The 15,414-nt window shown below is 39.1% G+C and overlaps 1 protein-coding gene across 2 annotated transcripts in view; it reads left to right on the top strand.

Annotated features, from left to right (window-relative positions):
* Window positions 1–15,414, top strand: part of LOC139945178 (uncharacterized) — a 34,816-nt gene that overhangs the window by 14,808 nt on the left and 4,594 nt on the right. The window contains exons 12-28 of one of the 2 annotated variants that reach the window (XM_071942467.1): window positions 1,073–1,299; window positions 2,645–2,755; window positions 3,336–3,695; window positions 4,114–4,224; window positions 5,659–5,775; window positions 6,000–6,350; window positions 6,930–7,052; window positions 8,325–8,675; window positions 9,238–9,348; window positions 9,824–10,102; window positions 10,858–10,978; window positions 12,143–12,214; window positions 12,718–12,789; window positions 13,106–13,177; window positions 13,833–13,904; window positions 14,329–14,412; window positions 14,641–14,694. In XM_071942467.1, the coding sequence (XP_071798568.1) occupies window positions 1,073–1,299; window positions 2,645–2,755; window positions 3,336–3,695; window positions 4,114–4,224; window positions 5,659–5,775; window positions 6,000–6,350; window positions 6,930–7,052; window positions 8,325–8,675; window positions 9,238–9,348; window positions 9,824–10,102; window positions 10,858–10,978; window positions 12,143–12,214; window positions 12,718–12,789; window positions 13,106–13,177; window positions 13,833–13,904; window positions 14,329–14,412; window positions 14,641–14,694 (2,688 nt within the window). The remainder of the gene's footprint in view (window positions 1–1,072; window positions 1,300–2,644; window positions 2,756–3,335; window positions 3,696–4,113; window positions 4,225–5,658; window positions 5,776–5,999; window positions 6,351–6,929; window positions 7,053–8,324; window positions 8,676–9,237; window positions 9,349–9,823; window positions 10,103–10,857; window positions 10,979–12,142; window positions 12,215–12,717; window positions 12,790–13,105; window positions 13,178–13,832; window positions 13,905–14,328; window positions 14,413–14,640; window positions 14,695–15,414) is intronic. The other variant, XM_071942468.1, reaches the window with a different exon arrangement.

The following is a 15,414-nucleotide window of genomic DNA, read 5'->3' as shown; positions in this document are numbered from 1 at the left end:
TGTGTTTTACGATGCCTGAGAAAGGCTCTCAGATTCAAATATTTCACTGAGAAAGAACCTCTTTCAGAGAGAGTCGTTTTTCACAATACTTTACTATTCTATCGTCATCAGCTCTCTGTTGCTCGATACCTTTAAAGTTTTTAAGCTAAATAATGTACATTGTGAGTGATTACCAAAATTTGTCCCTTGCCCTCAAAGGCAGTGGACACTATTGGTAATTCCTCAAAATAGTTATTAGCATGAAACCTCACCTGGCATGGTATACGAGTAATGGGGAGAGGTTTATAGACTGCTTCGAGTGCTATGGTTAAAACTATGACTCCCGAGGTGATCCCCGGAAAATAGAACGCTCCGGGGATCACCGAGGGAGTCATAGTTTAAACCATTGCACGAGTAAAAGCAGCCAATACTTGTTTTATAACACCCCAAACATTTCTAAATACTGTACAGACTTTACAGACCTGAATGCTACAATCCACGGACGACGCGAATACAGATTGCGAAAACTTTTACTGTGCTCTGTATGTAGTGTCATGTAATCCGAAATGGTTACAGACTATTAACATATCATCCTCAGACACGCAACGGACGTCTGGGTACTGCACGCCGTGTGCTAGTCTTTCGGACTAGTGCACGGCAAACCGATCCACTATCACACGGCCGTCGTCTAGCAAAACTAAGACATGTGACGCGCTCTAAACCAATGAAAAGGCAGAATATTGGTAAGGGTTGTTATAATATAAAACATTGTGAGAAAAGGCTCCCTCTGAAGTAATGTAGTTTTCGAGAAAGAAGTAATTTTTCACGAATTTCATTTCGTGACCTCAGATTTAGAATCTCGAAATCAAGCATCTGAAAGCACACAACTTCGTGTGACAAGGGTGTTTTTTTCTTTCATTATTATCTCACAACTTCGATGACCGATTGAGCTCAAATTTTCACAGCTTTGTTATTTGATGCATATGTTGAGATACACCAAGTGAGAAGACTGGTCTTTGACAATTACCAATAGTGTCCACTGTCTTTTACAATAAGCTAATTTGTTGGTTCTTTTCGTCTTCTTTCCCTACAGTATTTTGTTTGAGGTGATAGATCAAGCGATAGGTCAAAATGATGTAGCTGTGATCGGCGATGGTACAGAGCCGAACCCTTTGACAGAAATCGCTAGGTTCCGGTATTCTGCGAGTTCTGTGTCCTACTTGTCCAATGGCAGTTCGATGTGGCTCACCCTCAGTGCTACTAATTCAATGACTTCCTACGGCTCATTTTCTTATCAGCTGAGCACGTTTTCTGACGCAGGTGAGTACAGGGCCCAATTTCATTGATCTGCTCACTGTAAGCATAGAATCAGCGCTTGCATACTTTAATAGGCAGTGGACACTATTGGTAATTACTCAAAATAATTATTAGGATAAAACCTTACTTGGTAACACGTAACGGGGAGCTGTTGATAGTATAAAACATTGTGAGAAACGGCTCCCTCTGAAGTAATGTCATTTTCGAGAAAGAAGTAATTTTCCACGAATTTGATTTAAGAATTTGAGGTTTCGAAATTAAGCATCTGAAAGCACACAACTGCGTGTGACAAGGGTGCTTTTTCTTTCATTATTATCTCGCAACTTCGATGACTGATTGAGCTCAAATTTTCACAGGTTTGTTATTTTATGCATATGTTGAGATACGCCAAGTGAGAAGACTAGTCTTTGACAATTAACTGTAGTGTCCAGTGTTATTAAGGGTTAGCCGTGATTTTTGGCTTGTGCGCTTGCCTACTCCACGTACTTTATGCATGCTACATGTATGCTTACAAGGCTAATGCAGAAATTCAGTGCTTGTCCTGCAAGCAGAGAATTGTGATCGTAAGCGCAGATTCAGCTGTTAGCAAAGCCATTAAATTGGACCCAGTTTGGCTTACGGTCACTCAAAATAGTCAATGTCAAGCAGATTTAAATTTGTGTTTGCTTTGTTTTGAATCAAGACTGTTAAGGCCGAGTCACATTGCAGGGAGAACGAAAACGATAACGACGAAAAGAGAACGCATTCTATTGGTTGAATTGCTCCACGCAGAATACGCCCACGCTCATTCAACCACTCGAGGGCGTGCATTTTTAACGTTCTCGTTTTCGTTCTCGTTATCGAGGACTGTGTGACGGGGCCTTTACAATTTACTGAATTTAACTTGTTTTTGCAAGGTTTTGGATTTGCTTTTGTTTTAATGTTTACTGTTGGGTGCTAACAGTTGTGTTTTAATAGTGTTTGAGTGGTGCAGTCTCCTTTTTTATTGATACAATAATACTTGAATTGTTGGCAGGGGTCTGGTTGTATGCAAAACTGTCATCTTAAAAGATGACAGTTTTCATACTTTGGTATATCCTTGACAGCTCCTGTCCAACTTGTAAACATTTTGTATAAGGCCCTTTTCGAAAGCATGGCTTCGGCTTTGGATTCGGCTTCAGGCCATCTGAAGCCCTGAGCACATATTTATACACAAAGCATGCTCAAAATGTCAAAACAACCGCGGGGCCAATCTAGCATGAGCCGAATCTGGAGCCGAAGCCTTGGTTTCGAAAAGGGCCAAAGTCTGAGGATTTTGAATAATTTAAATAAACAAAATCACAGTGGCCTATTGATTTTTATCCACCAGGGTCATGTAATGTAACAGAGTTTCGCTGCTCCTCCACTGTCTGCATTGAGAGCAACCTCCACTGTGATGGACTCGACTCCTGCGGGGACCTGTCCGATGAATTTGGTTGTCGTAAGTTCAAACCCTTTCACTTTGGCTCTAAGTCGCCATGGATGTGAGGTCAAACATTGGAAACATGTACACATTTGCATAACACTCAGCCAATCAAAGGTCTCCATTGACCTTATTGAGGGCGCTGTTTTGGACAACTGGTTTATTTTTACGGGGTCTATAGCAATGTTAAGTCATGATTCCTCAATTACCAAAAAGGTATCAGGATATTTGTGCTTTTTCAGTTTTGTTCCAATCATAATAAAGTGTTTGGGGTACTTTTTGTAGGACACCAAACACAATGTCCACAGATTTACATTAAACTTACAAAGTTTGAAGATACTGATGGTAGAAAGCTTCTCTAATATATTACTTGCTGGGGTGCTGTAGTTTTTGAGAAATTAGTAAAACAAATTCACACACATTTTGTCTCAGGAGACGAAAATTAATTTAGCAACCAGAACTGGAAACCAAGAAGGGAAACAAGCTATGTTGAAGTTTTTGAGGTTGAGAATGCATTTCTGACTCTATTTTGTAGATTCTTAAAATTTCTAAAAAAAGGAGCTAATGTTGGTGATATTTTGTGTTTTTCCTTTTATAGCTCGGTGTGGAAATGTCTCGACGTTTAATACCACTGACAATCAAACCCACATTCTCCAGAAAAGTTTCCTGCGAGACCAGGCAAACTTTCCCTTCGGGACAAGCTGCCTCTGGCAAGTTGTTGCTTCCCCAAACCACCGTATCAGGGTCGACATTCAAGATTTTTCCACCTCGCCAATGAACCTTCTGCAATTTGGCGATGGCGACGAAATCTCAACGGACTATAATATCGCATCTATTTCCGGGACTTCGTCCGTTTTGTCTTTAACCTCCAAAACCAACAGCATGTGGATAAGGCTTGCGTCATCGGTCGGTTCTGACGATCGGTTTACAATGGAAATCAAGCAGTTTGAGCCAGTTGGTAAGTTGTATGGAGAAACTAGGGGTAGCTATACCAATGTTAGTGTCGTGCAATAATTCAACAAAAAATTTCAAGTCAACCAAGGGCGAACGGATGAACTGAATTATTTAATTTTATAACACACGGGAGTGAAATTTTTGACTTCCATAAATGGCCGACCGTGTTAGTTCGCAAAGTAAAACGAAAACCACGCAATTTCGAGGCAAACTTGTGTATATTGTTGTATTCTACTTTTAAAACATCTTTCCAACCATATGCAGTTCATAACAAACGGTTCCAAGCGCTTTTTTATAGACCAAGTCGTCCGATCCAAGGCAACGTGTTCCTTTGACGAGCCTCGAAGTGTGACGTCAGATGTTCAGGCTTTCACACATTGTGTATTATTTCCATCTCTAAATCATGTTTTTTCTTTTTTAAGAATGTGAGGAGGATGATTTTGTGTGTCCCTCTGGTCTGGCTTGCATCCACCAAGATGAAGTTTGTGACGGTACACCACAGTGCCCGCTACTAGGAGATGAGTATGGATGTGGTAAGTATTCAACTCACTTTCTTGGGTTTTTCAATATAGCCTTAATGAGCCCGGTTCATACTTCCCGCAAGTGTGGATGCAAAGCAAATTTTGGCGTCGCAATTTTGGAACGGAGTAATTGGCATCAGTTGACTTGTGTTCATCTCTTGCAAAACATTCGTTGTGAAATCGGCCGTGTGAGGTCAAAATTTGTCTTCGCATTTGCCTTCGCAGAAAGTAAGAATAAGGCTTCTGAGGCACTGAATGACTGTCAAAGACAAGTATTCTTACTTGGTGTTTTCCAACATGTGCATAAAGCAACAAATCTGTGAAAATGTGTGCTCAATTGGTCATCGAAGCTGCAAGAAAATAGTAAAAAAAAAAACACCCTTGTTGCACAAATTTGTCTGAGAAAGCTTTTATAAAGGCTTCAGGACTTCTAGTAAGAAATTACCGAATCTCAAAAACGATGTTACTTAAGCGGAATTTGTTTTTCACAATGTTTTATACTTTCATCAGCTCTTAGTTGCTCATTATGTTTTTATGCTACATGTAATATATATTTTTATATAAAAAAAATGCTCCAGAATACCTCATTAATCTCATTCATCCATAAACTTCAGCATACATGTACACTGGACTGGGTTCTCATGGGTTGTGTCATAGCCTAGCGGTTAAGAACACCGGATTCAAGCTCTGGTGTTTGATCAGCAGAGTGTGGGTTCGAGTCCCGGTTGTGACTCTTGTATCCTTAAGCAAGACACTTAACCATTGCTTTGTAAAGTTTGGGAGGTGGTGCTTTCTGCTCTACCAGCCAGGCTTCTGATGGATGATATCCAAGCCTTCGTCCATATGTGTGGACTGTAAAGGGGTAACACTGTTTCAGCCCCGGGAGTAGGTGGCAACAGCCCCTGGTAATAGTCCTGGTGTGTCTGGCAACTTTATGCATAAACAAAAATGAAACAAAATGAGCTAATAAAGCTTCATAAGCCTACTCTTTTTGGCAACAGGTAATTTTCTGGAGCATCAGTTTGTGTGTGGAACCAACTTCCTCTGACTGTCAAATCATCTCCATCCATCACAACATTCAAGACAAACTTAAAATCTCACCGTTTCAAACGATCATACTCACACAATCCACAGTCCAAATGTTTGTTTTGTAACGGCGCCCCACACTCTGAAAATTGATGCCACTGCCAGTTATGAAATGCCACTCAATGAATATAGGTGTCTTAAAACACCAACAACTTAAATGAATGCACACAGAGAGTTTACAGCAATTGATGATAATTTTAATGATTTTAATCAATGTTTGCACTATCATTGTGGTTGCCCAGGGGAGGCAGTTTTCTTGTATTCCTCAAGGAACATGAGGGTCTTTTTTAGGCAGATACTGGCGCTATGTTAAGTTTTCTTTATTATTATTATAATATGTTTATTTGTTTATTTATGTAGGTCGTTGTGAAGTTGATGAGTACCGTTGCCCGGGAAAGGGATCTATTTGCCTCAGGAGAGAAGACATATGCAACGCTAGACCTGACTGCCCCGATGTGTCTGATGAGATGAATTGCCGTAAGATTTGAATTAAAGGGTTTGGGTACTTTATGTACGAAACAACACACAATGTCCAAAGACTTACATGTACATCAAAAAAATAGTTAAATAACCTGATAGTGCATTGAAGTCAACACAATGTAAACATTTAGTTCAGGCCTTGTACTCGATGAAATCTTCCTACTTTTTTTCAATGACCAAATATTCCTGAATCAAGTTATTTTAATTGATACTCTTCACAGATCCATGCGGGAAAAGCCACCTTCTACTGAGCAATGAAACAGCGCCCTCATTGCCCTTCATTGCGACATATCATCCAATCTGTGTGTGGTTCGTGACAGGGGACACTGACTCCGTGGTGTTCTTCGAGTTCTGGCGGATTGAGATCGAGAGAAAAATTGACACTGTGATTATCGGGAACGGACACGACCCTTCAGATAAGTCCACGGAGGTGGTGATACTAAACGATGGACCCCTGCCCAGCGTACGCGTGATCACCGCCGGGTACAAAGCCTGGATCAGAGTTGATATTCACCGCAATGAAAACTGGAATAGGTTTATTGAAGGAACGATAAGCCAGACACACAAAAACAGTAAGTCAAACTTCTAATAATAATATATTGTCTTAGACCAAATAGAAAACATAGAAATGTGTAGCGTCATGCCTTTTTTGTAAAAAGGAAGGAGGGCCTTTTTGTTTAATACTTGATTGTCTGAGATTGTTTCCTATTAACTATCTTGATAGCATGTCCTTAGGAATTTAAGTTTAAAGACACTGGACACCTTTGGTAATTGTCAAAGACCAGTCTTCTCTCTTTGTGTATCTCAACATATGCACAAAATAACAAACCTTTGGAAATTTGAACTCAATTGGTCGTTGAAGTTGCGAGATAATAATAGGAAAAAAACACCCTTGTCGCACGAAGTTGTTTGCCTTCAGATGCTTGATTTCAGGACCTCAAAATCTAATTTACTTTAGAGAAGGAGTCGTTTTCACAATGTTGTATACTATCAACAGCTCTCCATTGTTTGTTATCAAGTAAGTTTTTATGCTAACAATTATTTTGAGTAATTACCAATAGTGTCCACTGCCTTTAAGAGGTAACTTGTAATCAAGCATGTCATTATACCGAGCAATATTCAAATCTAGATCCCAAATGGCTTATTCTCAGGCACATGCATGGAAGAGGAGTTTACGTGCCTGGATCAAACAGTGGGTATTGTGTGTCTAGATAAGGAGTCAACCTGTGATGGGGAGCCCAACTGTCCTGACGAAACAGACGAGAGCATATGCAGTAAGTGTACTTCACTCCTGACGATGGCTAGAGCTACATGTAGCTAGTCGAAACGTTGAGACCAATTAAGAATGCACTCTTTGGTAGTGCAGTTAATAATGAACGACTCTATAAGCTTAAGTAGATAGTCCCACATAGGATTTGAGGCATTGCATGGTGAGGTATCAATGTATATTTGGTTTGCGGTAACACCATATGTGTATCTACTTGCCAGGTAGAGTTTGTTCTTAGAGAACTGTCTTGCTTTATTCTACTGCCGCGGAGTAGATAATCGGAGGTAGATAGTCCCAGCCGATTTTCTATCATCTGACCAGGTAGTAGTTTAAAAAGCATGACAGTAGTTTTCAGTAATGAGAAGTCTCATGAAAACCCGAACAATCTACTCTTCGATAGTAGAATGTATAGCAAGAAAGTTCTCTAAAGAACAAACTCTACTTGCGGTAACTTGGCAAGTGGTGTTACTGCAAACCAAATACATATTCACTAAACACCTTTTGTCTGTGCCTTCTCCTATCCTCCAAAGACGTCCTCTTTTTAGCCTGCCTCATTCACTAAATATTTACTTGTCCTCCCTCTTCCCATCCTTTCATCTTGTCTTTTATGTTTCCATCTTCTTGTGGTAGAACCAGCTCCTTCCTTCCACCCCCACTCCTTGTCTCCTTATTCATTGTTCACCACTTGCTTTGTTTTTCTTGTGTGCTTTCTGACCCTACAAAATGTATCTCTCTATTCATGTATTTCCGCCGCAGTGCGTATGTTTTACTTTGAGTAACCTGTTCATGTGTTGTGTTGTCATTTAGCTTTTGAGAAAAATACATATCTTGATTGCTATGGTTTGAAAGGGTTTGGGTACTTTTTGTACAACAAACTGTTGTTTAACATTTACATTAAACTTACACAGCTTAAAGATATTGATGGTAGAAAGCTTCCCTTAAGGTATTACTTGCTGAGGCGTGTAGTTATTTTGAGAAATGAGTAAATGAATTTCCATAAAAAAGACTTTAGCATGTACAACAGAGCTATGCGACTCTCCTTAAAAAACATCACTCTGCGATTTTCACTTCTTTTTTTTCTTCTTTAAAATACTTAACGACTAATGAAGCTGAAACTTCTACGGGTAAATTATATACATCTTCATTCACGGTGAGTAGGGATTCATGTCATGGCCAAAAAACTTGATCGACAAAAGGGATCAAAACTCTTATAAACAAAAATACAGATTCTTCATACCCGGTGCAAATTATAAAATAATATCTTATGATTATCATACAGGTGAATGTGGTGTCCAGAATAATCGTGTGTACAAAGAGGCAATTACTCTGAGTTCCCCGGGCTTCCCAGGCATCACTCCGAACAGCATCACCTGTCAATGGCAGATCATCCCGCAGTCCGACCAGTTTCTATTCGCAAGAATCACCACGTTTGACGTGGAGGTGGACTTCGACAAAGTCTACTTCAGCGTGGAGAGAGATTCGCCGCAAATTGCTCTGCTGACTGGACTCGACATCTCATGGCGGACTTTTGCTTGGAAGGGAAAGTTGTGGATCACCATGGAAACGGACGGATATATTAACTCTGGAGGGTTTAACATGTCCATCTACCATGTTGAAAATGTCACAAGTGGTAGGTTTGAGGTGCACATCGGAGAGAGGCCAAAGTTATAAAGGGAAGGGGTTTTTAGGTTTCTAGGTATGTTTTTTTTTTGGGGGGGGGGGGGAGAAAATTTGCTTTTTGGTTCGTTAGTGGTCTTTTATGGGGGGGGGCGTGGCCAAGCGGATAAGAGTACCGAATTCAAGCTCTGGTGATTCTGTTCAACAGAGTGTGGGTTCGAATCCCGGTCATGACACTTGTGTCCCTGAGTAAGACACTTCACTATAAATGCTTCTCTCCACCCAGGGGTAAATGGGTACCTGTGAGGATAGAGTTGGTTCTTGTGATTGATAAGCCTTGATTGCGCTACATACTTGGCGGCACAGGCTGTATACTCCACAGGGAGCTGAGATGGTCAAGAAATTATTTAAGGCCCAGTGACTAGGGGTAATAATGTTGAAGCGCCATGAGTGTCACGGACCTGAGCACTATATAAGAAGCCACTATTATTGTTATTATTATTTTTAGCTTAGAATTTACCAGTCCGATTGAGTAAATTCCTTGTATTATTTTTATTTATTTTAACGTCTTCTAGAACTCTGTACAGATGATGAGTTTCATTGTGGGGAAGGATTTTGCGTCACTCGTGATTCACGCTGCAATGGCTTCAGAGATTGCTGGAACTACGAGGATGAAAACGAATGCAGTAAGTCAAGCAGGGATGTGATTTCTCCGTTTTTTAAGCGGAATTCCATTTTTTTTGCCCCCTTTTTTTTCTTTTTTTTTCTTTTTTTTATCAAGTTCTTCACAGATGAAGATAATACCATATAAAATGCCAAAAATTGCAGAGGAGGGCTTTTAAAACCAAAAAACCCTTTGGTTCAGCCTGTGGATCACCTTTTGTTCGACCCTATAAACTTGTAAAAACCTGTCGGTTCCCCTTGCGTTGGTTATTTCTTAAAACATTTGATAGTAACGTCTTGGACCAACACTGACTAGTTACTAGTTTTAGACATTTATTCAATGTTGGTAATGACAACAAAATGTATCAAGTTTAGTTAAAGCATTACATACCTACAAACAGCAATTAAAACATTATTATTAGAAATTTAACATACTTGGACTGTTATGTTATTACCACTGATTTTTATGGATTTAAATCCCCTGTGTGTCTTTTAAAGGTGATGTTTTCTGTCCCGGCTCGTACAAATGTGATGCATTGACGGAACCCAGATCCAGGACGACTCAGCAACCCGTAACGATGACCGAACTCGCCACAACCACAACTGGCCTAACCAACACATCACTCTTCTCCAACGTTTCATCATATCAAGGCATCGGAGTATATGACGGTTTCTTCATTTCTGTTGTGAATAAATTGGGGGCTGGGTGCATCCCACGACCGTACGTGTGCGATGGAGAAGACAACTGCAAGGGCCTGGACGATGAAACAGAATGCGGTAATCCTCGTTTGTTATAATAATGATAGTATCTAGTTCTTATACAGCGCACTTCACAATTGATTCTCAATGCGCTTTGCATTAGTGCCCTGGTCATTTGGCCAATAACATTCCTGTAATCTCTCTCAGCTCCTTGGGGAGCATACGGCCCTGAGCTACCATGGTGCTCAAGTGGCTTTTTCATACACAATATCAACCTCTACCCTCGCAGGTACCCATTTATACTCCTGGGTGAAGAGAAGCAATTATAGTAGAGTATAAATTGTTCAAGGACACAAGTGTCATGACCAGAATTCGAACCCACACTATGATGACTTAACTCCTAGAACTTGATTTTGAAGCTCTTAACCACTCAGCCATGACACCATCCTATGTTTTTTCTGAACACAGACGTGTACAACCAATATTACAACTTGTGAACATTCAAATGGTTTTAGGTTGAACAAAGAAACCCTTGCGGTTTATTTGTTTGATACTTTAAAAAATGTTAGTGGCCTTACGTTTCACCCCGAGCAGTCTTTCTCGAAGGCTAAATGACAACTCAACAAACATGATCGGGTAACTAAGTGTAATTTAAGCAGTGAAGTTCAAATACATGATTAGCATGTTAGATGTTGGGTTGTTTTTTTATGATATAGATGTTACTAAGAATGGATGCAACGCCCACAAGGATTTGTCAGCCCATCCAAGCACCTTAAGATGAGGCACTTGGACCGAGCAAACAAAAACTAAAATTTTCCCCTTTTTCTTTAAAGATAAGAAACGATGTCCAGAAGAGTGCGACTGCAGATACAGTGGAGAGAACCTTATTGTGTCTTGTACCAACGGTTGGAACGAAACAACACTGTCCAATGTAGCGGTTATAACACATTCAATGTGAGTATTGGAGTAATGTAAAACAAAAAAAACAAGTGTTTGCCATTTGAAATGAGAAACTTTCGTTGTCGCAGATATTCCAGATAAATCACATGATTTTTGCAGCTCTCAAAATAGCCCTTTAAAGGCAGTGGACACTATTGGTAGTTACTCAAAATAATTACTCATCATAAAACCTTTCTTGATTACGAGTAATGGGGAGAGGTTGATGGTATAAAACGTTGTGAGAAACAGCTCCCTCTGAAGTGACATAGTTTTCGACAATGTTTGTTTTATTTTTTTTTCATTATTATCTCGCAAATTCGAGGACCGATTAAGCTCAAATTTTTACAGGTTTGTTATTGTATATGTATATGTTGAGATACACCAACTGTGAAGACTAGTCGTTGACAATTACCAATAGTGTCCACTGTCTTTAAAGGCTTTTGAAAGATGCGAGTCAGTTAATCTGACAAAAAAGTTGGTGGGTTAAACCCAATCTCCCACACAGATCGTTGTTCCTTCAAAAGGCACTGGACACGTTTTGGTAGTTGTCACAAAGACCAATATTCTCACTTCATGCACTTGGTGAATCCCAACATAAGCTTAAAATAACAAATTTGTGATTTTGGGGCATTTTATTGACATTGAAGTTGCAAGAAATAATGAAAGAAAAATGTCATTGTTGCTCGATTTGTTGTGCTTCCAGTGCCTGAGAAAGACCTCAGGTTCGGTGACTTTCTCAGATTCAAATGTAAGAGCCTCTTATTTGCCTCTTTGTCAAACACTAGTGTTTGACAGAGAGGGGAGTTGTCCTTCACAGTGTTTTATAATAATAACAACAGCTGTCAATTGCTCGTTACAAAGTATAAGTTTTTGTGCTGATAAATTTTAATACTTTCATAATCCCAAAGTCTTGTCCAAGAAAGTATAAGTGCTAAATAATTGGATCTCAGAATTCATCACTTCAATAAATTATCCTTTTTAAAGTTTGTATACACTCAGCGCCTTGTGTACCTTTTTGGTAGATACGTGCGCTAAATAAGACTTTGATATTAATTTTATTATTATTATATCAGAGAGGATTTTCTCTTTCAAGATGAAAATTTCAACCAAAAGTGAAGAAGAGGTTTATTAGGATGGTTTATGTCCCTCAATAAGTCTCTTCCCTTCTTGAATTTGCAGCCATGTTTCTGGATCTAACATAATTTCGACCACAGAGGGCGCTTTCAAAAAGCTTCCATATCTAAGAGTGCTGTAAGTATATGACTATTGCATTGGCTCCCACTTAAAGGAACATCACAGAATTGGGTTTTCCTCACTAACAAAACAACTGCTGACAGTGAAAGCACTTGATGTAATTCACCGTATAAATAAACTGACAAACCTGCATAGAAGTTTGAGATCGATTTGCCATCTTGGTTTTTGTGTGACATCAGTTTTAAAAAAATTATTAAAAGCCTCACTGAGCGAAAAACTCCAAAATGGGAAGTTAGTTTTATTTGTTTCTCATCAAATATGACATTTTTAGACAGAAATATTTCAAGGGATGTTTTCTACTTTTATCAACCGGCCGTGATCTTGGGCAGTTTTTTTTTCTGACCAATTCTGTGATGATGCTTTAAGTACTGTACAGTTTATAAAATTATTTGTTAACTTTCAAAGCTCAAACATGACAAACTCCTGCTTATTTATCTGAGCTCGTTCACCATTATTCCCCTACTCGGACTTTACGATCGTCTTTTTTAATTTTATTTTAGGTCACTGAGCAACAGTAAGATATCGGAGGTACCACCTCGAACATTTGATGGACTTGGTAACCTGCTATGGCTGTAAGTATTATGAACAATTTCGGGAGGGAAGACAAATCAAATTTTTGTAACATTGACTTATTCTGAATGGGCCCTAAAGTGAGGGCAGAGTGAGACTATCCTTATCTTAATGAGTCCTGAGTTACTCGTCCTAACTTAGGACTAGCCTTAAGTTTTTTAGTATCTCCTAGTACAATTTAGGGCTAGTCCTAACTCTTTTTAAAATCGACCCTGGTCTTTGTGATAGTAGGTTACCAATCTACTCTAATCTAATCTAATCTAATCTGAGGTGCACATCTTAATCCTAATCTTGAGTTTTGTGTGTATTTGTTTCTAGAGATCTATCCAACACGTCACTGACTGAGCTTAAAGGCCTAGCTATGGAGGAGTTATCAAATCTGCGTGGAATGTGAGTTTCTTCATTCATTGATGCTCCCTGTCTTCCTTGTATGTGTACCAATCAACAGCTGCAACCGTAAAATATGGGGTGTCGTGGCCGAGCGGATAAGAGCACCGAATTTAAGCTCTGTTGATTCTGTTTGCAGAGTGTGGTTCGAATCCCGATCGTGACACTCGTGTCCCTGGGCTAGACACTTAACTTTAATTGCTTCTCTCCACCCAGGGGTAAATGGGTACCTATGAGGGGAAAGACGGTTCTTGTGATTGATTTAGCTGGGTAGCACATATGTTGCACAATGCTTTATACTCCCCCAGGGAGCTGAGGAATGATTAAAGGCCCAGTGACCAAGGCTAATAATGTTGGAAGCGCTATGGGACACCCTTCGGGAGTGAAAAAGCACTATATAACAAAAAAACATTAATATTAAAAACTGAATAAAAGTTAGGCCATGCATGTTTCTGATATTTGACTATTTTGTTCTGAATGGAAGACTTGTTTCTGTTTAAACATTTCATTTTTATTTATTTATTTATATATTAATTTTTTGGTGAAATCCACCCAGGATACTTTATTTTTGTCAAACCTCCCCTAAATCTAACATGTCCTGTTCAGTTCTACGCCTTTAACAACATTGTTTTTACCATATTATTTCTATTATTTTCAGTACCATTTTTGATGTGCCCCTGCAAAGAATTCAAAAAAACGCATTTGCTGGACTGAGCAAGCTGCAAACATTGTAAGTTTTATACGAGTAACAGGCTAAGGCTATCATTTGGTTTTTAATCTACAATGATATGTATTTAGCACTGTATACTCACTTGGTGCGTTGAATAGAAAACCTGGTCATCAAAGTTGCAAAAGAATACTGAAAGAAAAAATCACCCTTGTTGCACAAATTTGTTTGCTTTCAGATGTCTAAAAAAAAAGGCTTCAGGCCTAAAGTATTTTATCAGATTCAAATATATCAGTGAGAAATTACCCCTTTCTCAAAAACTACTTTACTTCAGAGGGAGCCGTTTCTCACAATGTTTTATACTATCAACAGCTCCCCATTGCTCGTAACCAAGTAAGTTTTTATTCAACAATTATTTTGAGTAGTTACTGAATACATAGTGTCCAGTGGCTTTAATGCTTGTTTTTTGGTGGTTATCTTTCTTCAGAATACTGGCACGTAATTTTAATGGTATGCCTCCCTTAAAAGTAGATGAAGGTGCCTTTGATGGACTGGTTGACTTATCTGTCTTGTAAGTATGCAAACTATCATATTTGCTTGTATAGGATGTTATGGTCGAGTGGTTAAGAGCATCAATTCAAGTTCTGGTGGTTAAGTCATCGGAGTGTTTGGTTCAAATCCCGGTCGTGACATTTATGACCTTGAGCAAGACATTTCACTATAATTGCTACTTTTCACCTATATGTATGTTCACTTGCATCACTTACTTTATGAACACGATCCGCTTCTTTGGTTTTAGTGTGTGGAATGCCATAGATGAGAGCATGAGATCTCAGTGGTCCGTGAGTCTTATGTAAGTGACTATGTAAGTCCTCTTTACACCATGACCTCATCTCCCAATATGCATCTGAGCTTCCCCTCCTACGCAATTCAATCACATTACTGCCATGTTTTTACTAATAGTTTTGAATTTGTTGTTGGATCTATATTATGTATCGTGTGTCAGAGTACCTGTCATGTCTTACATGTATGTTCGATGGTCCTTTTGTTTGCATAGTCTGTCTGTTTTATTTGTTGGGGGTGTTTGTTTTGTTTGTTTGTTTGTTTGTTTGTTTGTTTGTTTGTTTGTTTGTTTGTTTGTTTGTTTGTTTGTTTGTTTGTTTGTTTGTTTGTTTGTTTGTTTGTTTGTTTGTTTGTTTGTTTGTTTGTTTGTTTGTTTGTTTGTTTGTTTGTTTGTTTGTTTGTTTGTTTGTTTGTTTGTTTGTTTGTTTGTTTGTACGTCTGGCTGTTTTTCACAAGCTTCTGCTTACCAAAACAGCCCCATACTCTATTTATCACATTTATCCTGCTTAGCTGCTCCTTAAGTGTATTTTTGCTTTACTCCATGTAAATAAGCCCACTCTTCTCCTACCTCTTCAGTCTCCTGACAATGTCTAGAGCAAGCTAGTCGAAACGTTGAGACCAATTCAGAACTGACTCCGCAGCAGTACAGTTTATCACGAGTGGTCCAAGCCTATTTTCTATACCATCCGCCCTGGTAATAGTTAAAAGCAGGACAGTTCTTTTCAGAACT

This window comes from Asterias amurensis, chromosome 12 (genome assembly GCF_032118995.1).
Source record: "Asterias amurensis chromosome 12, ASM3211899v1".
NCBI lineage: Eukaryota > Metazoa > Echinodermata > Asteroidea > Forcipulatida > Asteriidae > Asterias > Asterias amurensis.
This window is presented reverse-complemented; position numbering and strand designations above follow the sequence as displayed.